Here is a 25,982-nt window from a genome sequence, read left to right on the forward strand (position 1 = left end):
GGCGGGGGAAGGGAGGACCGCGGGGATACTCGACTCGAGTTCAATGTCTCCGGCGCTGCCCGGAGCGCCCTCGTCCCACCCGACCCCCGAGGCGGCACCTTCACCCTCCCCTTCACCCTCCCCTTGTCATTATCTTGGCTTTTGAGGTGAAGCCAGCCGCCCTCTGCTGCCTGGGAAGGAGGGCGCGCCTTCCCCCAACTCACTTGTGTGGCAAGCCCACCAAACCCCTCTGACAACTCTTAGCAGTGGATCACTCGGCTCGTGCGTCGATGAAGAACGCAGCTAGCTGCGAGAACTAATGTGAATTGCAGGACACATTGATCATCGATACGCACGCACCTTGAGGCCCCGGGTCCCTCCCGGGGCCACGCCTGTCTGAGCGTCGCTTGGCAATCAATCGGGAGTACGGACGAGGCAGGCCCCCCTTCCCCCTCACCGGGTGGGGGGCCGCTCGGCCTACGCTCCCGTGGCTGGGGTGTCACAGGCCCTCCGTGGGCCTTCGTCCCCTTTAGTGCAGACCGAAAAGCAGCTGGCTGGAAAGAGGAAAACCAACGGGTTTCGAGGCCCGTCGTCCGAAGCGGCGGCGCTGCGTGCGGTTCCGGCCGCCTCCGTCGCTCCGTTCCCACCTCCTCGCCGTCTATCGAGCTCCCGCTCCTCTCCGTACCCTCTCCCCTTCCCGGGGTGGAGGGCACCTCGCCGGGCCCCGCGTGTCAGCCGGCGCGGCTGCCGGTGGACCGCCGTGTCTCTAAGCAGCCCGCACCGCGCGTGCGGCAGTTCGACCGGAGGCGTCGCGGAGGAGGGCGGACTCGTGAGAGTCAGGCCTGGTGGTGAGGAAACGGCTGCGCTGGGGCCCCAGGCGGGTCGGGTTCGGTTTCGGCGTCTGCCTTAACCCGGTTCCCCCCCTCGGTAACTCGCCGGCGATGCCCTTTTGTCGCGGGGGGAGTTACGGGCAGGGCGCGGTGCTCCGGAGGCATGTCCCGCCATCCGTCCGCGCGCCCTACGTCCGCCGCCAGCTGCGCCCGCGTGTCTCGTCCACCCCGCCGCCGCCTCCTCTTCCCGCAGGGTGAGCGTCTCCGGAGCCACCTCCAACCCCCTTCGACCACGACCTCAGATCAAACGAGACGACCCGCTGAATTTAGGCAAATTACTAAGCGGAGGAAAAGAAACTAACAAGGATTCCCTCAGTAGCGGTGAGCGAAGAAGGAAGAGCCCAGCGCCGAATCCCCGCCCGGCGGTCGGGCGCGGGAGTTATGGCATACAGAAGACCGCTGGCGCACGCGGGCGAACCACCGGCCCGTCTCCGCCCGCTGCATCGGGGAGGTGGAGCCTGAGCGCGTGCGATAGGACCCGAAAGATGCTGAAACTTAAAGGAATTGACGGAAGGGCACCACCTTATACCCAGGTCGTACACCTGGGTATAAGGGCGAAAGACTAATCGAACCATCTAGTAGCTGGTTCTCTCCGAAGTTTCCCTCAGGATAGCTGGCTGGGACCCCTCGCAGTTTTATCTGGCAAAGCGAATGACTAGAGGCCTTGGGGCCGAAACGATCTCAACCTATTCTCAAACTTGGGTATGGGTAAGAAGCCCGGCTCGCTGGCTTGGAGCTGCGGCGCATGGAATGCGAGCAGCCAAGTAGGCCACTTTTGGTAAGCAGAACTGGCGCTGCGGGATGAACCGAACGCCGGGTTAAGGCGCCCGATGCCGACGCTCATCAGACCCCAGAAAAGGTGTTGTTTGATACAGACAGCAGGACGGTGGCCATGGAAGTCGGAACCCGCTAAGGAGTGTGTAACAACTCACCTGCCGAATCAACTAGCCCTGAAAATGGATGGCGCTGGAGCGTCGGGCCCACACCCGGCCGCCGCCGGCGACAGGGGCCGCGAGGGCTACGCCGCGACGAGTAGGAGGGCCGCCGCGGTGCGCACGGAAGCCCCGGGCGCGGGCCCGGGTGGAGACGCCGCGGGCGCAGATCTTGGTGGTAGAAGAAAATATTCAAACGAGAGCTTTGAAGGCCGAAGTGGAGAAGGGTTCCATGTGAACAGCAGTTGAACATGGGTCAGTCGGTCCTAAGGGATGGGCGAGTGCCGTTCGGAAGGGCGGGGCGATGGCCTACGTCGCCCCAGGGCCGATCGAAAGGGAGTCGGGTTCAGATCCCCGAACCTGGAGAGGCGGAGATAGGCGCCGCGAGGCACCCAGTGCAGCGACGCAAGCGATCCCGGAGAAGCCGGGGGGTGCCCTGGGGAGAGTTCTCTTTTCTTTGTGAAGGGCAGGGCGCCCTGGAATGGGTTCGCCCCGAGAGAGGGGCCCGCGCCCTGGAAAGCAACGCGGGATGTAGCATTAGCATGTCACGGATGCTGGAAAGATGGGACGTAGCATTAGCATGTCACAGATGCTGGAAAGATGTCACGTAGCATTAGCTTGTCACGGATGCTGGAAAGATGTCACGTAGCATTAGCACGTCACGGATGTGGGAAAGATGTCACGTAGCATTAGCATGTCACAGATGCAGGAAAGATGGGACGTAGCATTAGCATGTCACCGATGCTGGAAAGATGTGACGTAGCATTAGCATGTTCCTGATGCTGGAAAAATGGACGTAGCATTAGCATGTCACTGATGGTAGAAAGATTGACGTAGCATTAGCATGTCACGGATACTGGAAAGATGGGACGTAGCATTAGCATGCCATGAATGCTGGAAAGATGGGATGTAGCATGAGCATGTCACGGATGCTGGAAAGATGGGATGTAGCGTTAGCATGTCATGAATATTGGAAAGATGGCACGTAGCATTAGCATGTCACAGATGCTGGAAAGATAGGATATAGCGTTAGCATGTCACGGATGCTGGAAAGATTGCACGTAGCATTAGCATGTCATGGATGCTGGAAAGATGGGATGTAGCGTTAGCATGTCACCGATGCTGGAAAGATGGGATGTAGCATTAGCATGTCACCGATGCTGGAAAGATGGGATGTAGCGTTAGCATGTCACTGATGCTGTAGCATTAGCATGTCACCGATGCTGGAAAGATGGGATGTAGCGTTAGCATGTCACGGATGCTGGAAAGATGGGATGTAGCGTTAGCATGCCATGAATGCTGGAACGATGGGATGTAGCATTAGCATGTCACCGATGCTGGAAAGATGGGATGTAGCGTTAGCATGTCACCGATGCTGGAAAGATGGGATGTAGCGTTAGCATGTCACCGATGCTAGAAAGATGGGATGTAGCGTTAGCATGCCATGAATGCTGGAACGATGGGATGTAGCATTAGCATTTCACCGATGCTGGAAAGATGGAATGTAGCGTTAGCATGTCACCGATGCTGGAACGATGGGATGTAGCATTAGCATGTGACCAATGCTGGAAAGATGGGATGTAGCGTTAGCATGTCACCGATGCTGGAAAGATGGGATGTAGCATTAGCATGTCAACGATGCTGGAAAGATGGGATGTAGCGTTAGCATGTCACCGATGCTGGAAAGATGGGATGTAGCGTTAGCATGTCACGGATGCTGGAAAGATGGGATGTAGCGTTAGCATGTCACCGATGCTGGAAAGATGGGATGTAGCGTTAGCATGTCACCGATGCTGGAATGATGGGATGTAGCGTTAGCATGTCACGGATGCTGGAAAGATGGGATGTAGCGTTAGCATGTCAGTGATGCTGGAAAGATGGGATGTAGCGTTAGCATGTCATGAATGTTGGAACGATGGGATGTAGCGTTAGCATGTCACCGATGCTGGAAAGATGGGATGTAGCGTTAGCATGTCACCGATGCTGGAAAGATGTCACGGATGCTGGAAAGATGGGATGTAGCGTTAGCATGTCATTGATGATGGAAAGATGGGATGTAGCGTTAGCATGTCACAGATGCTGGAAAGATGGGATGTAGCGTTAGCATGTCACCGATGCTGGAAAGATGGGATGTAGCGTTAGCATGTCACCGATGCTGGAAAGATGGGATGTAGCGTTAGCATGTCACCGATGTTGGAACGATGGGATATAGCGTTAGCATGTCACCGATGCTGGAAAGATGGGATGTAGCGTTAGCATGTCACCGATGCTGGAAAGATGGGATGTAGCGTTAGCATGTCATTGATGCTGGAAAAATGGGATGTAGCGTTAGCATGTCACCGATGCTGGAAAGATGGGATGTAGCATTAGCATGTCACCGATGCTGGAAAGATGGGATGTAGCGTTAGCATGTCACTGATGCTGTAGCATTAGCATGTCACCGATGCTGGAAAGATGGGATGTAGCGTTAGTATGTGACGGATGCTGGAAAGATGGGATGTAGCGTTAGCATGTCACGGATGCTGGAAAGATGGGATGTAGCGTTAGCATGCCATGAATGCTGGAACGATGGGATGTAGCATTAGCATGTCACCGATGCTGGAAAGATGGGATGTAGCGTTAGCATGTCACCGATGCTGGAAAGATGGGATGTAGCGTTAGCATGTCACCGATGCTCGAACGATGGGATGTAGCATTAGCATGTCACGGATGCTGGAAAGATGGGATGTAGCGTTAGCATGTCACCGATGCTGGAAAGATGGGATGTAGCGTTAGCATGTCACCGATGCTGGAAAGATGGGATGTAGCGTTAGCATGTCACCGATGCTGGAAAGATGGCATGTAGCGTTAGCATGTCACGGATGCTGGAAAGATGGGATGTAGCGTTAGCATGTCACCGATGCTGGAAAGATGGGATGTAGCGTTAGCATGTCACCGATGCTGGAAAGATGGGATGTAGCGTTAGCATGTCACGGATGCTGGAAAGATGGGATGTAGCGTTAGCATGCCATGAATGCTGGAACGATGCTGGAAAGATGGGATGTAGCGTTAGCATGTCACGGATGCTGGAAAGATGGGTTGTAGCGTTAGCATGCCATGAAGGCTGGAAAGATGGGATGGAGCGTTAGCATGTCACCAATGCTGGAAAGATGGGATGTAGCGTTAGCATGTCACTGATGCTGGAAAGATGGGATGTAGCGTTAGCATGTCATGGATGCTGGAAAGATGGGATGTAGCATTAGCATGTCATTGATGCTGGAAAGATGGGATGTAGCATTAGCATGTCACGGATGCTGGAAAGATGGGATGTAGCGTTAGCATGTCACCGATGCTGGAAAGATGGGATGTAGCATTAGCATGTCATTGATGCTGGAAAGATGGGATGTAGCATTAGCATGTCACCGATGCTGGAAAGATGGGATGTAGCGTTAGCATTTCACGGATGCTGGAAAGATGGGATGTAGCGTTAGCATGTCACCGATGCTGGAAAGATGGGATGTAGCGTTAGCATGTCACGGATGCTGGAAAGATGGGATGTAGCGTTAGCATGTCACCGATGCTGGAAAGATGGGATGTCGCGTTAGCATGTCAGTGATGCTGGAAAGATGGGATGTAGCGTTAGCATGTCACCGATGCTGGAACGATGGGATGTAGCGTTAGCATGTCACCGATGCTGGAAAGATGGGATGTAGCGTTAGCATGTCACCGATGCTGGAAAGATGGGATGTCGCGTTAGCATGTCAGTGATGCTGGAAAGATGGGATGTAGCGTTAGCATGTCACCGATGCTGGAACGATGGGATGTAGCGTTAGCATGTCACCGATGCTGGAAAGATGGGATGTAGCGTTAGCATGTCACTGATGCTGGAAAGATGGGATGTAGCATTAGCATGTCACTGATGCTGGAAAGATGGGATGTAGCATTAGCATGTCACTGATGCTGGAAAGATGGGATGTAGCGTTAGCATGTCACCGATGCTGGAAAGATGGGATGTAGCGTTAGCATGTCACCGATGCTGGAAAGATGGGATGTAGCATTAGCATGTCATTGATGCTGGAAAGATGGGATGTAGCGTTAGCATGTCACTGATGCTGGAAAGATGGGATGTAGCGTTAGCATGTCACGATGCTGGAAAGATGGGATGTAGCGTTAGCATGCCATGAATGCTGGAAAGATGGGATGTAGCGTTAGCATGTCACCGATGCTGGAAAGATGGCATGTAGCGTTAGCATGTCATTGATGCTGGAAAGATGGGATGTAGCGTTAGCATGTCACGGATGCTGGAAAGATGGGATGTAGCGTTAGCATGTCATTGATGCTGGAAAGATGGGATGTAGCGTTAGCATGTCATTGATGCTGGAAAGATGGGATGTAGCGTTAGCATGTCACTGATGCTGGAAAGATGGGATGTAGCGTTAGCATGTCACCGATGCTGGAAAGATGGGATGTAGCGTTAGCATGTCAGTGATGCTGGAAAGATGGGATGTAGCGTTAGCATGTCACGGATGCTGGAAAGATGGAATGTAGCGTTAGCATGTCACCGATGCTGGAAAGATGGGATGTAGTGTTAGCATGGCACGGATGCTGGAAAGATGGGATGTAGCATTAGCATGTCACCGATGCTGGAAAGATGGGATGTAGCGTTAGCATGCCACGGATGTAGCGTTAGCATGTCATTGATGCTGGAAAGATGGGATGTAGCATTAGCATGTCATTGATGCTGGAAAGATGGGATGTAGCGTTAGCATGTCATTGATGCTGGAAAGATGGGATGTAGCGTTAGCATGTCATGGATGCTGGAAAGATGGGATGTAGCGTTAGCATGTCATGGATGCTGGAACGATGGGATGTAGCATTAGCATGTCATTGATGCTGGAAAGATGGGATGGAGCGTTAGCATGTCACCAATGCTGGAAAGATGGGATGTAGCGTTAGCATGTCACTGATGCTGGAAAGATGGGATGTAGCGTTAGCATGTCATGGATGCTGGAAAGATGGGATGTAGCATTAGCATGTCATTGATGCTGGGAAGATGGGATGTAGCATTACCATGTCACGGATGCTGGAAAGATGGGATGTAGCGTTAGCATGTCACCGATGCTGGAAAGATGGGATGTAGCGTTAGCATGTCACGGATGCTGGAAAGATGGGATGTAGCGTTAGCATTTCACGGATGCTGGAAAGATGGGATGTAGCGTTAGCATGTCACCGATGCTGGAAAGATGGGATGTAGCGTTAGCATGTCACGGATGCTGGAAAGATGGGATGTAGCGTTAGCATGTCACCGATGCTGGAAAGATGGGATGTCGCGTTAGCATGTCAGTGATGCTGGAAAGATGGGATGTAGCGTTAGCATGTCACCGATGCTGGAACGATGGGATGTAGCGTTAGCATGTCACGGATGCTGGAAAGATGGGATGTAGCGTTAGCATGTCACCGATGCTGGAAAGATGGGATGTAGCATTAGCATGTCACGGATGCTGGAAAGATGGGATGTAGCGTTAGCATGTCACCGATGCTGGAAAGATGGGATGTAGCGTTAGCATGTCACCGATGCTGGAAAGATGGGATGTAGCGTTAGCATGTCATTGATGCTGGAAAGATGGGATGTAGCGTTAGCATGTCACTGATGCTGGAAAGATGGGATGTAGCGTTAGCATGTCACCGATGCTGGAAAGATGGGATGTAGCGTTAGCATGTCAGTGATGCTGGAAAGATGGGATGTAGCGTTAGCATGTCACGGATGCTGGAAAGATGGAATGTAGCGTTAGCATGTCACCGATGCTGGAAAGATGGGATGTAGTGTTAGCATGGCACGGATGCTGGAAAGATGGGATGTAGCATTAGCATGTCACCGATGCTGGAAAGATGGGATGTAGCGTTAGCATGCCACGGATGTAGCGTTAGCATGTCATTGATGCTGGAAAGATGGGATGTAGCATTAGCATGTCATTGATGCTGGAAAGATGGGATGTAGCGTTAGCATGTCATTGATGCTGGAAAGATGGGATGTAGCGTTAGCATGTCATGGATGCTGGAAAGATGGGATGTAGCGTTAGCATGTCATGGATGCTGGAAAGATGGGATGTAGCATTAGCATGTCATTGATGCTGGAAAGATGGGATGTAGCGTTAGCATGTCACGGATGCTGGAAAGATGGGATGTAGCGTTAGCATGTCACGGATGCTGGAAAGATGGGATGTAGCATTAGCATGTCATTGATGCTGGAAAGATGGGATGTAGCGTTAGCATGTCACGGATGCTGGAAAGATGGGTTGTAGCGTTAGCATGCCATGAATGCTGGAAAGATGGGATGTAGCGTTAGCATGTCACGGATGCTGGAAAGATGGGATGTAGCGTTAGCATGTCACGGTTGCTGGAAAGATGGGATGTAGCGTTAGCATGTCACGGATGCTGGAAAGATGGGTTGTAGCGTTAGCATGCCATGAATGCTGGAAAGATGGGATGGAGCGTTAGCATGTCACCAATGCTGGAAAGATGGGATGTAGCGTTAGCATGTCACTGATGCTGGAAAGATGGGATGTAGCGTTAGCATGTCATGGATGCTGGAAAGATGGGATGTAGCATTAGCATGTCATTGATGCTGGAAAGATGGGATGTAGCATTACCATGTCACGGATGCTGGAAAGATGGGATGTAGCGTTAGCATGTCACCGATGCTGGAAAGATGGGATGTAGCGTTAGCATGTCACGGATGCTGGAAAGATGGGATGTAGCGTTAGCATTTCACGGATGCTGGAAAGATGGGATGTAGCGTTAGCATGTCACCGATGCTGGAAAGATGGGATGTAGCGTTAGCATGTCACGGATGCTGGAAAGATGGGATGTAGCGTTAGCATGTCACCGATGCTGGAAAGATGGGATGTCGCGTTAGCATGTCAGTGATGCTGGAAAGATGGGATGTAGCGTTAGCATGTCACCGATGCTGGAACGATGGGATGTAGCGTTAGCATGTCACGGATGCTGGAAAGATGGGATGTAGCGTTAGCATGTCACCGATGCTGGAAAGATGGGATGTAGCATTAGCATGTCACGGATGCTGGAAAGATGGGATGTAGCGTTAGCATGTCACCGATGCTGGAAAGATGGGATGTAGCGTTAGCATGTCACCGATGCTGGAAAGATGGGATGTAGCGTTAGCATGTCATTGATGCTGGAAAGATGGGATGTAGCGTTAGCATGTCACTGATGCTGGAAAGATGGGATGTAGCGTTAGCATGTCACCGATGCTGGAAAGATGGGATGTAGCGTTAGCATGTCAGTGATGCTGGAAAGATGGGATGTAGCGTTAGCATGTCACCGATGCTGGAACGATGGGATGTAGCGTTAGCATGTCACGGATGCTGGAAAGATGGGATGTAGCGTTAGCATGTCATGGATGCTGGAAAGATGGGATGTAGCATTAGCATGTCATTGATGCTGGAAAGATGGGATGTAGCATTAGCATGTCACGGATGCTGGAAAGATGGGATGTAGCGTTAGCATGTCACCGATGCTGGAAAGATGGGATGTAGCATTAGCATGTCATTGATGCTGGAAAGATGGGATGTAGCATTAGCATGTCACCGATGCTGGAAAGATGGGATGTAGCGTTAGCATTTCACGGATGCTGGAAAGATGGGATGTAGCGTTAGCATGTCACCGATGCTGGAAAGATGGGATGTAGCGTTAGCATGTCACGGATGCTGGAAAGATGGGATGTAGCGTTAGCATGTCACCGATGCTGGAAAGATGGGATGTCGCGTTAGCATGTCAGTGATGCTGGAAAGATGGGATGTAGCGTTAGCATGTCACCGATGCTGGAACGATGGGATGTAGCGTTAGCATGTCACCGATGCTGGAAAGATGGGATGTAGCGTTAGCATGTCACCGATGCTGGAAAGATGGGATGTCGCGTTAGCATGTCAGTGATGCTGGAAAGATGGGATGTAGCGTTAGCATGTCACCGATGCTGGAACGATGGGATGTAGCGTTAGCATGTCACCGATGCTGGAAAGATGGGATGTAGCGTTAGCATGTCACTGATGCTGGAAAGATGGGATGTAGCATTAGCATGTCACTGATGCTGGAAAGATGGGATGTAGCATTAGCATGTCACTGATGCTGGAAAGATGGGATGTAGCGTTAGCATGTCACCGATGCTGGAAAGATGGGATGTAGCGTTAGCATGTCACCGATGCTGGAAAGATGGGATGTAGCATTAGCATGTCATTGATGCTGGAAAGATGGGATGTAGCGTTAGCATGTCACTGATGCTGGAAAGATGGGATGTAGCGTTAGCATGTCACGATGCTGGAAAGATGGGATGTAGCGTTAGCATGCCATGAATGCTGGAAAGATGGGATGTAGCGTTAGCATGTCACCGATGCTGGAAAGATGGCATGTAGCGTTAGCATGTCATTGATGCTGGAAAGATGGGATGTAGCGTTAGCATGTCACGGATGCTGGAAAGATGGGATGTAGCGTTAGCATGTCATTGATGCTGGAAAGATGGGATGTAGCGTTAGCATGTCATTGATGCTGGAAAGATGGGATGTAGCGTTAGCATGTCACTGATGCTGGAAAGATGGGATGTAGCGTTAGCATGTCACCGATGCTGGAAAGATGGGATGTAGCGTTAGCATGTCAGTGATGCTGGAAAGATGGGATGTAGCGTTAGCATGTCACGGATGCTGGAAAGATGGAATGTAGCGTTAGCATGTCACCGATGCTGGAAAGATGGGATGTAGTGTTAGCATGGCACGGATGCTGGAAAGATGGGATGTAGCATTAGCATGTCACCGATGCTGGAAAGATGGGATGTAGCGTTAGCATGCCACGGATGTAGCGTTAGCATGTCATTGATGCTGGAAAGATGGGATGTAGCATTAGCATGTCATTGATGCTGGAAAGATGGGATGTAGCGTTAGCATGTCATTGATGCTGGAAAGATGGGATGTAGCGTTAGCATGTCATGGATGCTGGAAAGATGGGATGTAGCGTTAGCATGTCATGGATGCTGGAACGATGGGATGTAGCATTAGCATGTCATTGATGCTGGAAAGATGGGATGGAGCGTTAGCATGTCACCGATGCTGGAACGATGGGATGTAGCGTTAGCATGTCACGGATGCTGGAAAGATGGGATGTAGCGTTAGCATGCCATGAATGCTGGAAAGATGGGATGTAGCGTTAGCATGTCACGGATGCTGGAAAGATGGGATGTAGCGTTAGCATGTCACGGTTGCTGGAAAGATGGGATGTAGCGTTAGCATGTCACGGATGCTGGAAAGATGGGTTGTAGCGTTAGCATGCCATGAATGCTGGAAAGATGGGATGTAGCGTTAGCATGTCACCGATGCTGGAACGATGGGATGTAGCGTTAGCATGTCACGGATGCTGGAAAGATGGGATGTAGCGTTAGCATGTCAGTGATGCTGGAAAGATGGGATGTAGCGTTAGCATGTCATGGATGCTGGAAAGATGGGATGTAGCGTTAGCATGTCATGGATGCTGGAACGATGGGATGTAGCATTAGCATGTCATTGATGCTGGAAAGATGGGATGGAGCGTTAGCATGTCACCGATGCTGGAACGATGGGATGTAGCGTTAGCATGTCACGGATGCTGGAAAGATGGGATGTAGCGTTAGCATGCCATGAATGCTGGAAAGATGGGATGTAGCGTTAGCATGTCACGGATGCTGGAAAGATGGGATGTAGCGTTAGCATGTCACGGTTGCTGGAAAGATGGGATGTAGCGTTAGCATGTCACGGATGCTGGAAAGATGGGTTGTAGCGTTAGCATGCCATGAATGCTGGAAAGATGGGATGTAGCGTTAGCATGTCACCGATGCTGGAACGATGGGATGTAGCGTTAGCATGTCACGGATGCTGGAAAGATGGGATGTAGCGTTAGCATGTCAGTGATGCTGGAAAGATGGGATGTAGCGTTAGCATGTCAGTGATGCTGGAAAGATGGGATGTAGCATTAGCATGCTTCATTTAGGCTAAAGAGAAAAAGGCTCCACTCCATCAAATGTGCTGCAATGTGAGTTTATTGATGAAAATGATGTTTTCCAGTCATTAAAGTCATCTTGTTCATTTCCTTCTCATGTTGATACTTGTGGTTTCATTCATTGTACAATCATGCATTCATTGTACAATCATGCATTCATTGTACAATCATGCATTCATTGTACAATCATGCATTCATGACGTTTAACAACTCGTTCATTTGCACATCACAGCTTTTTATTGGTTTTATTTTTATTTTCCAACCACTTCAACTTTCTTCTGACATTTTCTTCCCGTCTAACAATTTCTTGTGCCCCCCCCCAATTTGATGACACTTTTCCAATGAATGACACTTTGCTCATATTAAGACCTTCATGGGCCCCGGGGCCGCACATGCGACACCCCCGAGTGTAACAGCAAGGGAGGGGCTGGTCATGTGGGGGGGTGCAAACATCACATCAGGTCAGGTTGATGGAAAGTTGCTTTGTTGGATTATTTCTTTTCTTTTTTTAGCCTTTTCATGTGAAAGAGGGAAAAGGGGGGGGTTAGCCCAGTACCACCAACACAATCACGCTGATGGCTGGGGGGGGGGGGGGGGGGGGGGGGGGGGGGGGGGCTGCATGGGGGGTTAGCCCAGTACCACCAACACAATCACGCTGATGGCCAAGACCCAAGGCAGGCCCAAACCACCAGCCAGTCCCCCCCCACCACTGATGGTTGGGTCGATGGCTTCCAGGCAGGCTTTGAGGTCCTTGCTGGAGGGGCTGCAAGCGTCCTTGATGGCCTCCGCCTTCTTCCATGCATCAGCAGCCACGTCCAGCCAGTTGTTGCATCCATGAGTGTCACAGCACTTAGTGTTAGCATCATTAGCAGCACTGTCACAGGCAGCCTTGGTCTTGCAGCCCACCTGGTAGGCACCTGTAGAGGTCATACAAGGACACGGGGTGAGTGGTGGTCGTGTTCACAAAGACATGAATGAGGAAGGTGATGTGATCATGTCTATGTGCTGTACGTCTATGATGTATGTATGATATGTAGTGTATGTGCTCTAGGTGTTGTATTCTATGTAGATCATGGCTGACACCTGCAACACCTTTCAGCTTGCTTACCTGACACTTTAGTGATGGAGCACTGATCTCCTGCATTTGGACATGTGGTGAGGGTACATTTAGCACTCCAGTCCCAGCTGGTGAAGTAGTTCGCTCCAAGGGGAGCAGAGCATGAATAGCAGCTGGGAGCTGAGAATAAAAGGCAGGATGAACTCATGAGGTGAGCATGAACACATGGGTGGTGTCAACAAGCGAAGCTCTTCGGATGAGGAGCGAAACGTCCGACACCTTCTTCACAGAAGTACAGATGACGTGTCAAGAAGCCTTTCCTTATTAGTTACTTTCAATAGTTACTTTATTCTTTCTTTATTAATTACTTTCAAGAGTTACTTTATTCTTTAATAGTTACTTTCAATAGTTACTTTATTCTTTATTAGTTACTTGCAATAGTTACTTTCAATAGTTTATTCCTTATTTGTTACTTTCAATAGTTACTTTATTCTTTCTTTATTAATTACTTTCAATCGTTACTTTATTCTTTATTAGTTACTTTCAATAGTTACTTTATTCTTTATTAATTACTTTCAATCGTTACTTTATTCTTTATTAGTTACTTTCAATCGTTACTTTATTCTTTATTAGTTACTTTCAATAGTTACTTTATTCTTTATTAGTTACTTTATTCTTGGAAACTTAGCACTTTTCCCTAAAAGCACAACTCCATGTCAGCTTTAAAAGGTCAACATTTGACCTTGAAGCTGCTAAGATGAAGGTGTCAGACCGTCTTCATCTTCATCACTGATGCTTACATTGCATTCTTATTGTTTGCTTGCCTTCTTAGGCCTTTTCAAAGACCCACCACGCAGCCCCCCCACCACTGGTCTGCTCTTACGCTTGGCCTTGATGACGGCATCCATGCAGTCTTTGAGAGTCTTGCTGCTGGTGTCGGCGGTGCAGTCTGTCTTGACAGCACTGTGTTGGTTTGCATCAGCCATGTTGAGCCAGTTGTTGCATCCATGAGTGTCACAGCACTTAGTGTTATCATCATTGTTAGTAACAGCATTGGTACAGTCAGTCTTGGCCTTGCAGCCCACCTGGTAGGAGACCTGACCTGCATCTGTAGAGGTCATACAAGGACACGGGGTGAGTGGTGGTCGTGTCCACAAAGACATGAATGAGGAAGGTGATGTGATCATGTCTATGTGCTGTACGTCTATGATGTATGTATGATATGTAGTGTATATGCTCTAGGTGTTGTATTCTATGTAGATCATGGCTGACACCTGCAACACCTTTCAGCTTGCTTACCTGACACTTTGGTGATGGAGCACTGCTGTCCTGCTGCACATTGGATGAGGGGACATTTAGTACTCAAGTCCCAGGTGTCGGGGGTGAAGTAGTCCTCTCCAAGGGGAGTAGAGCATGAATAGCAGCTGAGAGCTGAGAATGAAAGGCAGGATGAACACATGAGTGGTGTCAACAAGCCATGACATAACAGGTCCAAGTCATGTTCTAGTCAGCACATAGAAGTCGCATTTGTGATGTGAAACATTGCAAACAGCCCCCCCACCACTGGTCTGCTCTTACTGTTGTCCTTGATGGCATTCATGCAGTCTGTGAGGGTCTTGCTGCTGGCGTCAGTGCATGTTGTCTTGACAGCAGCGTGTTGCTTTGCAGCAGCCACGTCCAGCCACTTGTTGCATCCATTAGTGTTACAGCACTTAGTGTTAGCATCACCTGTACAAGCAGCCTTGCAGCCCACCTGGTAGGTGCCTGCAGCTGTAGAGGTCATACAAGGACACGGGGTGAGTGGTGGTCGTGTCCACAAAGACATGAATGAGGAAGGTGATGTGATCATGTCTATGTGCTGTACGTCTATGATGTATGTATGATATGTAGTGTATGTGCTCTAGGTGTTGTATTCTATGTAGATCATGGCTGACACCTGCAACACCTTTCAGCTTGCTTACTCTGATCTTTGGTGATGAAGCACTGATCTCCTGCATTTGTACATGTGGTGAGGGGACATTTAGCAGTCCAGTCCCAGGCATCGAAGTAGGACACTCCAAGGTCATTAGTACATTTATAGCACTGGAGACCTGAGGCTAAAAGGCAGGATGAACACATGAGGTGAAGATGAACACATGAGGTGAGTGATGTAAACAAGCCAGGACATAACAGGTCCAAGTCATGTTCTAGTCAGTAATAATAATAATATAACATGTTTATGTTGTTATATAGTTAATAATAATAATAATATAGCATGTTTATGTTGTTATATAGTTAATAATAATAATAATATAGCATGTTTATGTTGTTATATAGTTAATAATAATAATAATATAGCATGTTTATGTTGTTATATAGTTCATAATAATAATAATATAACATGTTTATGTTGTTATATAGTTAATAATAATAATATAACATGTTTATGTTATATGGTTAATAATAATATAGCATGTTTATGTTGTTATATAGTTAATAATAATAATAATAATATAGCATGTTTATGTTGTTATATAGTTAATAATAATAATAATATAGCATGTTTATGTTGTTATATAGTTAATAATATAACATGTTTATGTTGTTATATAATAATAATAATATAACATGTTTATGTTGTTATATAGTTAATAATAATAATAATATAACATGTTTATGTTGTTATATAGTTAATAGTAATAATATAACATGTTTATGTTATATAGTTAACAATAATAATAGAACATGTTTATGTTATATAGCTAAAAATAATAATAATATAACATGTTTATGTTGTTATATAGTTAATAATAATAATATAACATGTTTATGTTGTTATAAAATAATAAATTAACATGTTTATGTTGTTATATAGTTCATAATAATAATAATATAACATGTTTATGTTGTTATATAGTTAATAATAATAATAATATAACATGTTTATGTTATTATATAGTTAATAATAATAATATAACATGTTTATGTTGTTATATAGTTAATAATAATAATATTAATATAGCATGTTTATGTTGTTATATAGTTAATAATAATAATAATAATATAACATGTTTATGTTGTTATATAGTTAATAATAATAATAATATAACATGTTTATGTTGTTATATAGTTAATAATGATAATAATATAACATGTTTATGTTGTTATATAGTTCATAATAATATAACATGTTTATGTTATATAGTTAATAATAATAATAATATAACATGTTTATGTTGTTATATAGTTCATAATAACAATAATAATAAAATAACATGTTTATGTTGTTATATAGTTAATAATAATAATAATATAGCATGTTTATGTTGTTATATAGTTAATAATAATAATAATATAGCATGTTTATGTTGTTATATAGTTAATAATAATAATAATATAACATGTTTATGTTGTTATATAGTTAATAATAATAATATTAATATAGCATGTTTATGTTGTTATATAGTTAATAATAATAAAATAACATGTTTATGTTGTTATATAGTTAATAATAATAATATAACATGTTTATGTTGTTATATAGTTAATAATAGTAATAATATAACATGTTTATGTTGTTATATAGTTAATAATAGTAATAATATAACATGTTTATGTTATATAGTTAACAATAATAATAATAGAACATGTTTATGTTGTTATATAGTTAATAATAATAATAATATAGCATGTTTATGTTGTTATATAGTTCATAATAATAATATCACATGTTTATGTTGTTATATAGTTCATAATAATAATAATAATATAACATGTTTATGTTGTTATATAGTTAATAATAATAATAATATAACATGTTTGTTATATAGTTAACAATAATAATAGAACATGTTTATGTTATATAGCTAATAATAATAATAGAACATGTTTATGTTATATAGTTAATAATAATAATAATATAACATGTTTATGTTGTTATATAGTTAATAATAACAATAATAATAATATAACATGTTTATGTTGTTATATAGTTAATAATAACAATAATAATATAACATGTTTATGTTATATAGTTAATAATAATATAACATGTTTATGTTATATAGTTAATAATAATAATAATATAACATGTTTATGTTGTTATATAGTTCATAATAATAATATAACATGTTTATGTTGTTATATAGTTAATAATAATAATATAGCATGTTTATGTTGTTATATAGTTAATAATAATAAAATAACATGTTTATGTTGTTATATAGTTAATAATAATAATAATATAACATGTTTATGTTGTTATATAGTTCATAATAATAATAATAATATAACATGTTTATGTTGTTATATAGTTCATAATAATAATATAACATGTTTATGTTGTTATATAGTTCATAATAATAATAATATAGCATGTTTATGTTGTTATATAGTTAATAATAATAATATAGCATGTTTATGTTGTTATATAGTTAATAATAATAATAATATAGCATGTTTATGTTGTTATATAGTTAATAATAATAATAATATAGCATGTTTATGTTGTTATATAGTTAATAATAATAATAATATAGCATGTTTATGTTGTTATATAGTTAATAATAATAATAATATAGCATGTTTATGTTGTTATATAGTGAATAATATAACATGTTTATGTTGTTATATAATAATAATAATATAACATGTTTATGTTGTTATATAGTTAATAATAATAATAATAATATAACATGTTTATGTTGTTATATAGTTAATAATAATAATAATATAACTTTTTTTTGTTGTTATATAGTTCATAATAATAATAATATAACATGTTTATGTTGTTATATAGTTAATAATAATAATATCACATGTTTATGTTATTATATAGTTAATAATAATAATATAACATGTTTATGTTGTTATATAATAATAATAAAATAACATGTTTATGTTGTTATATAGTTAATAATAATAATAATATAACATGTTTATGTTGTTATATAGTTAATCATAATAATATAACATGTTTATGTTGTTATATAGTTAATAATGATAATAATATAACATGTTTGTTGTTATATAGTTCATAATAATAATAATAATATAACATATTTATGTTGTTATATAGTTAATAATAATAATAATATAGCATGTTTATGTTGTTATATAGTTAATAATAATATAACATGTTTATGTTATATAGTTAATAATAATAATAATATAACATGTTTATGTTGTTATATAGTTCATAATAATAATATAACATGTTTATGTTGTTATATAGTTCATAATAATAATAATATAACATGTTTATGTTGTTATATAGTTCATAATAACAATAATAATAAAATAACATGTTTATGTTGTTATATAGTTAATAATAATAATAATAACATAGCATGTTTATGTTGTTATATAGTTAATAATAATAATAATATAGCATGTTTATGTTGTTATATAGTTAATAATAATAATAATATAACATGTTTATGTTGTTATATAGTTAATAATAATAATAATAATATAGCATGTTTATGTTGTTATATAGTTAATAATAATAAAATAACATGTTTATGTTGTTATATAGTTAATAATAATAATAATATAACATGTTTATGTTGTTATATAATAATAATAAAATAACATGTTTATGTTGTTATTTAGTTAATAATAATAATATAACATGTTTGTTGTTATAGAGTTCATAATAATAATATAACATGTTTATGTTGTTATATAGTTAATAATAGTAATAATATAACATGTTTATGTTATATAGTTAACAATAATAATAATAGAACATGTTTATGTTGTTATATAGTTAATAATAATAATATAGCATGTTTATGTTGTTATATAGTTAATAATAATAATAATAATATAGCATGTTTATGTTGTTATATAGTTAATAATAATAATATAGCATGTTTATGTTGTTATATAGTTAATAATAATAATAATAATATAACATGTTTATGTTGTTATATAGTTAATAATAATAATATAACATGTTTATGTTGTTATATAGTTAATAATAATAATAATATAACATGTTTATGTTGTTATATAGTTCATAATAATAATAATATAGCATGTTTATGTTGTTATATAGTTCATAATAATAATATAACATGTTTATGTTGTTATATAGTTCATAATAATAATAATAATATAACATGTTTATGTTGTTATATAGTTAATAATAATAATAATATAACATGTTTGTTATATAGTTAACAATAATAATAGAACATGTTTATGTTATATAGCTAATAATAATAATAGAACATGTTTATGTTATATAGTTAATAATAATAATAATATAACATGTTTATGTTGTTATATAGTTCATAATAATAATATAACATGTTTATGTTGTTATATAGTTCATAATAATAATAATATAGCATGTTTATGTTGTTATATAGTTAATAATAATAATAATATAGCATGTTTATGTTGTTATATAGTTAATAATAATAATAATAATATAGCATGTTTATGTTGTTATATAGTTAATAATAATAATAATATAGCATGTTTATGTTGTTATATAGTTAATAATAATAATAATATAGCATGTTTATGTTGTTATATAGTGAATAATATAACATGTTTATGTTGTTATATAATAATAATAATATAACATGTTTATGTTGTTATATAGTTAATAATAATAATAATATAACATGTTTATGTTGTTATATAGTTAATAATAATAATAATATAACATGTTTATGTTGTTATATAGTTAATAATAATAATAATAATATAACATGTTTATGTTGTTATATAGTTAATAATAATAATAATATAACTTTTTTTTGTTGTTATATAGTTCATAATAATAATAATATAACATGTTTATGTTGTTATATAGTTAATAATAATAATATCACATGTTTATGTTATTATATAGTTAATAATAATATAACATGTTTATGTTGTTATATAATAATAATAAAATAACATGTTTATGTTGTTATATAGTTAATAATAATAATAAAATAACATGTTTATGTTGTTATATAGTTAATAATAATAATATAACATGTTTATGTTGTTATATAGTTAATAATGATAATAATATAACATGTTTGTTGTTATATAGTTCATAATAATAATAATAATATAACATATTTATGTTGTTATATAGTTAATAATAATAATAATATAGCATGTTTATGTTGTTATATAGTTAATAATAATATAACATGTTTATGTTATATAGTTAATAATAACAATAATATAACATGTTTATGTTGTTATATAGTTCATAATAATAATATAACATGTTTATGTTGTTATATAGTTCATAATAATAATAATATAACATGTTTATGTTGTTATATAGTTCATAATAACAATAATAATAAAATAACATGTTTATGTTGTTATATAGTTAATAATTATAATAATATAGCATGTTTATGTTGTTATATAGTTAATAATAATAATAATATAGCATGTTTATGTTGTTATATAGTTAATAATAATAATAATAATATAGCATGTTTATGTTGTTATATAGTTAATAATAATAATAATATAGCATGTTTATGTTGTTATATAGTTAATAATAATAATATAGCATGTTTATGTTGTTATATAGTTAATAATAATAATAATATAGCATGTTTATGTTGTTATATAGTTAATAATAATAATAATATAGCATGTTTATGTTGTTATATAGTGAATAATATAACATGTTTATGTTGTTATATAATAATAATAATATAACATGTTTATGTTGTTATATAGTTAATAATAATAATAATATAACATGTTTATGTTGTTATATAGTTAATAATAATAATAATATAACATGTTTATGTTGTTATATAGTTAATAATAATAATAATAATATAACATGTTTATGTTGTTATATAGTTAATAATAATAATAATATAACTTTTTTTTGTTGTTATATAGTTCATAATAATAATAATATAACATGTTTATGTTGTTATATAGTTAATAATAATAATATCACATGTTTATGTTATGATATAGTTAATAATAATATAACATGTTTATGTTGTTATATAATAATAATAAAATAACATGTTTATGTTGTTATATAGTTAATAATAATAATAAAATAACATGTTTATGTTGTTATATAGTTAATAATAATAATATAACATGTTTATGTTGTTATATAGTTAATAATGATAATAATATAACATGTTTGTTGTTATATAGTTCATAATAATAATAATAATATAACATATTTATGTTGTTATATAGTTAATAATAATAATAATATAGCATGTTTATGTTGTTATATAGTTAATAATAATATAACATGTTTATGTTATATAGTTAATAATAACAATAATATAACATGTTTATGTTGTTATATAGTTCATAATAATAATATAACATGTTTATGTTGTTATATAGTTCATAATAATAATAATATAACATGTTTATGTTGTTATATAGTTCATAATAACAATAATAATAAAATAACATGTTTATGTTGTTATATAGTTAATAATTATAATATAGCATGTTTATGTTGTTATATAGTTAATAATAATAATAATATAGCATGTTTATGTTGTTATATAGTTAATAATAATAATAATATAACATGTTTATGTTGTTATACAGTTAATAATAATAATAATAATATAGCATGTTTATGTTGTTATATAGTTAATAATAATAAAATAACATGTTTATGTTGTTATATAGTTAATAATAATAATAATATAGCATGTTTATGTTGTTATATAGTTCATAATAATAATATAACATGTTTATGTTGTTATATAATAATAATAAAATAACATGTTTATGTTGTTATATAGTTAATAATAATATAACATGTTTATGTTGTTATATAGTTAATAATGATAATAATATAACATGTTTGTTGTTATATAGTTCATAATAATAATAATATAACATGTTTATGTTGTTATATAGTTAATAATAATAATATAGCATGTTTATGTTGTTATATAGTTCATAATAATAATATAACATGTTTATGTTGTTATATAGTTCATAATAATAATAATAATATAACATGTTTATGTTGTTATATAGTTAATAATAATAATAATATAACATGTTTATGTTATATAGTTAACAATAATAATAGAACATGTTTATGTTATATAGCTAATAATAATAATATAACATGTTTATGTTGTTATATAGTTAATAATAACAATAATAATAATATAACATGTTTATGTTGTTATATAGTTAATAATAACAATAATAATATAACATGTTTATGTTATATAGTTAATAATAAAACATGTTTATGTTATATAGTTAATAATAATAATAATATAACATGTTTATGTTGTTATATAGTTAATAATAATAATATAGCATGTTTATGTTGTTATATAGTTAATAATAATAATAATATAACATGTTTATGTTGTTATATAGTTAATAATAATAATAATAATATAACATGTTTATGTTGTTATATAGTTAATAATAATAATAATAATATAGCATGTTTATGTTGTTATATAGTTAATAATAATAAAATAACATGTTTATGTTGTTATATAGTTAATAATAATAATAATATAACATGTTTATGTTGTTATATAGTTCATAATAACAATAATAATAATATAACATGTTTATGTTGATATATATTTCATAATAATAATATAACATGTTTATGTTGTTATATATATTCATAATAATAATAATATAACATGTTTATGTTGTTATATAGTTAATAATAATAATATAGCATGTTTATGTTGTTATATAGTTCATAATAATAATATAACATGTTTATGTTGTTATATAGTTCATAATAATAATAATAATATAACATGTTTATGTTGTTATATAGTTAATAATAATAATAATATAACATGTTTATGTTATATAGTTAACAATAATAGAACATGTTTATGTTATATAGCTAATAATAATAATATAACATGTTTATGTTGTTATATAGTTAATAATAACAATAATAATATAACATGTTTATGTTATATAGTTAATAATAATATAACATGTTTATGTTATATAGTTAATAATAATAATAATATAACATGTTTATGTTGTTATATAGTTAATAATAATAATATAGCATGTTTATGTTGTTATATAGTTAATAATAATAATAATATAACATGTTTATGTTGTTATATAGTTAATAATAATAATAATAATATAACATGTTTATGTTGTTATATAGTTAATAATAATAATAATAATATAGCATGTTTATGTTGTTATATAGTTAATAATAATAAAATAACATGTTTATGTTGTTATATAGTTAATAATAATAATAATATAACATGTTTATGTTGTTATATAGTTCATAATAACAATAATAATAATATAACATGTTTATGTTGTTATATAGTTCATAATAATAATATAACATGTTTATGTTGTTATATAGTTCATAATAATAATAATATAGCATGTTTATGTTGTTATATAGTTAATAATAATAATAATATAGCATGTTTATGTTGTTATATAGTTAATAATAATAATAATAATATAGCATGTTTATGTTGTTATATAGTTAATAATAATAATAATATAGCATGTTTATGTTGTTATATAGTTAATAATAATAATATAGCATGTTTATGTTGTTATATAGTTAATAATAATAATAATATAACATGTTTATGTTGTTATATAGTTCATAATAATAATAATATAACGTGTTTATGTTGTTATATAGTTAATAATAATAATAATATAGCATGTTTATGTTGTTATATAGTTAATAATAATAATAATATAGCATGTTTATGTTGTTATATAGTGAATAATATAACATGTTTATGTTGTTATATAGTTAATAATAATAATAATATAACATGTTTATGTTGTTATATAGTTAATAATAATAATAATATAACATGTTTATGTTGTTATATAGTTAATAATAATAATAATAATATAACATGTTTATGTTGTTATATAGTTCATAATAATAATAATATAACATGTTTATGTTGTTATATAGTTCATAATAATAATAATATCACATGTTTATGTTGTTATATAGTTAATAATAATAATATCACATGTTTATGTTATTATATAGTTAATAATAATAATATAACATGTTTATGTTGTTATATAATAATAATAAAATAACATGTTTATGTTGTTATATAGTTAATAATAATAATAATATAACATGTTTATGTTGTTATATAGTTAATCATAATAATATAACATGTTTATGTTGTTATATAGTTAATAATGATAATAATATAACATGTTTGTTGTTATATAGTTCATAATAATAATAATAATATAACATATTTATGTTGTTATATAGTTAATAATAATAATAATATAGCATGTTTATGTTATATAGTTAATAATAATATAACATGTTTATGTTATATAGTTAATAATAATAATAATATAACATGTTTATGTTGTTATATAGTTCATAATAATAATATAACATGTTTATGTTGTTATATAGTTCATAATAATAATAATATAACATGTTTATGTTGTTATATAGTTAATAATAGTAATAATATAACATGTTTATGTTGTTATATAGTGAATAATATAACATGTTTATGTTGTTATATAGTTAATAATAATAATAATATAACATGTTTATGTTGTTATATAGTTAATAATAATAATAATATAACATGTTTATGTTGTTATATAGTTAATAATAATAATAATAATATAACATGTTTATGTTGTTATATAGTTAATAATAATAATAATATAACATGTTTATGTTGTTATATAGTTAATAATGATAATAATATAACATGTTTATGTTGTTATATAGTTCATAATAATATAACATGTTTATGTTATATAGTTAATAATAATAATAATATAACATGTTTATGTTGTTATATAGTTCATAATAACAATAATAATAAAATAACATGTTTATGTTGTTATATAGTTAATAATAATAATAATATAACATGTTTATGTTGTTATATAGTTAATAATAATAATAATATAGCATGTTTATGTTGTTATATAGTTAATAATAATAATAATATAACATGTTTATGTTGTTATATAGTTAATAATAATAATATTAATATAGCATGTTTATGTTGTTATATAGTTAATAATAATAAAATAACATGTTTATGTTGTTATATAGTTAATAATAATAATATAACATGTTTATGTTGTTATATAGTTAATAATAGTAATAATATAACATGTTTATGTTGTTATATAGTTAATAATAGTAATAATATAACATGTTTATGTTATATAGTTAACAATAATAATAATAGAACATGTTTATGTTGTTATATAGTTAATAATAATAATAATATAGCATGTTTATGTTGTTATATAGTTCATAATAATAATAATAATATAGCATGTTTATGTTGTTATATAGTTCATAATAATAATAATATAGCATGTTTATGTTGTTATATAGTTCATAATAATAATATCACATGTTTATGTTGTTATATAGTTCATAATAATAATAATAATATAACATGTTTATGTTGTTATATAGTTAATAATAATAATAATATAACATGTTTGTTATATAGTTAACAATAATAATAGAACATGTTTATGTTATATAGCTAATAATAATAATAGAACATGTTTATGTTATATAGTTAATAATAATAATAATATAACATGTTTATGTTGTTATATAGTTAATAATAACAATAATAATAATATAACATGTTTATGTTGTTATATAGTTAATAATAACAATAATAATATAACATGTTTATGTTATATAGTTAATAATAATATAACATGTTTATGTTATATAGTTAATAATAATAATAATATAACATGTTTATGTTGTTATATAGTTCATAATAATAATATAACATGTTTATGTTGTTATATAGTTAATAATAATAATATAGCATGTTTATGTTGTTATATAGTTAATAATAATAAAATAACATGTTTATGTTGTTATATAGTTAATAATAATAATAATATAACATGTTTATGTTGTTATATAGTTCATAATAATAATAATAATATAACATGTTTATGTTGTTATATAGTTCATAATAATAATATAACATGTTTATGTTGTTATATAGTTCATAATAATAATAATATAGCATGTTTATGTTGTTATATAGTTAATAATAATAATATAGCATGTTTATGTTGTTATATAGTTAATAATAATAATAATATAGCATGTTTATGTTG

The 25,982-nt window shown here is 34.8% G+C and overlaps 1 protein-coding gene and 1 non-coding gene across 2 annotated transcripts in view; one reads left to right on the forward strand and one right to left on the reverse strand.

The window, feature by feature from the left end:
- Window positions 1-234: 234 nt before the first annotated feature.
- Window positions 235-385, forward strand: LOC129168586 (5.8S ribosomal RNA). Its single transcript, XR_008566300.1, has one exon. It is a non-coding gene; the product is annotated as a 5.8S ribosomal RNA (ribosomal RNA).
- Window positions 386-12,445: 12,060 nt separating this feature from the next.
- Window positions 12,446-25,982, reverse strand: part of LOC129195078 (protein psiL-like) — a 73,113-nt gene continuing 59,576 nt past the window's right edge. Inside the window, exons 5-10 of the mRNA XM_054800797.1 lie at window positions 14,837-14,971; window positions 14,454-14,645; window positions 14,175-14,306; window positions 13,759-13,983; window positions 12,927-13,055; window positions 12,446-12,735 (exon numbers count right to left, since the gene is read on the reverse strand). Coding sequence (XP_054656772.1) covers window positions 12,446-12,735; window positions 12,927-13,055; window positions 13,759-13,983; window positions 14,175-14,306; window positions 14,454-14,645; window positions 14,837-14,971 — 1,103 coding nt within the window. The remainder of the gene's footprint in view (window positions 12,736-12,926; window positions 13,056-13,758; window positions 13,984-14,174; window positions 14,307-14,453; window positions 14,646-14,836; window positions 14,972-25,982) is intronic.

The sequence above is a fragment of the Dunckerocampus dactyliophorus genome, chromosome 15 (assembly GCF_027744805.1).
Source record: "Dunckerocampus dactyliophorus isolate RoL2022-P2 chromosome 15, RoL_Ddac_1.1, whole genome shotgun sequence".
Classification (NCBI taxonomy): domain Eukaryota; kingdom Metazoa; phylum Chordata; class Actinopteri; order Syngnathiformes; family Syngnathidae; genus Dunckerocampus; species Dunckerocampus dactyliophorus.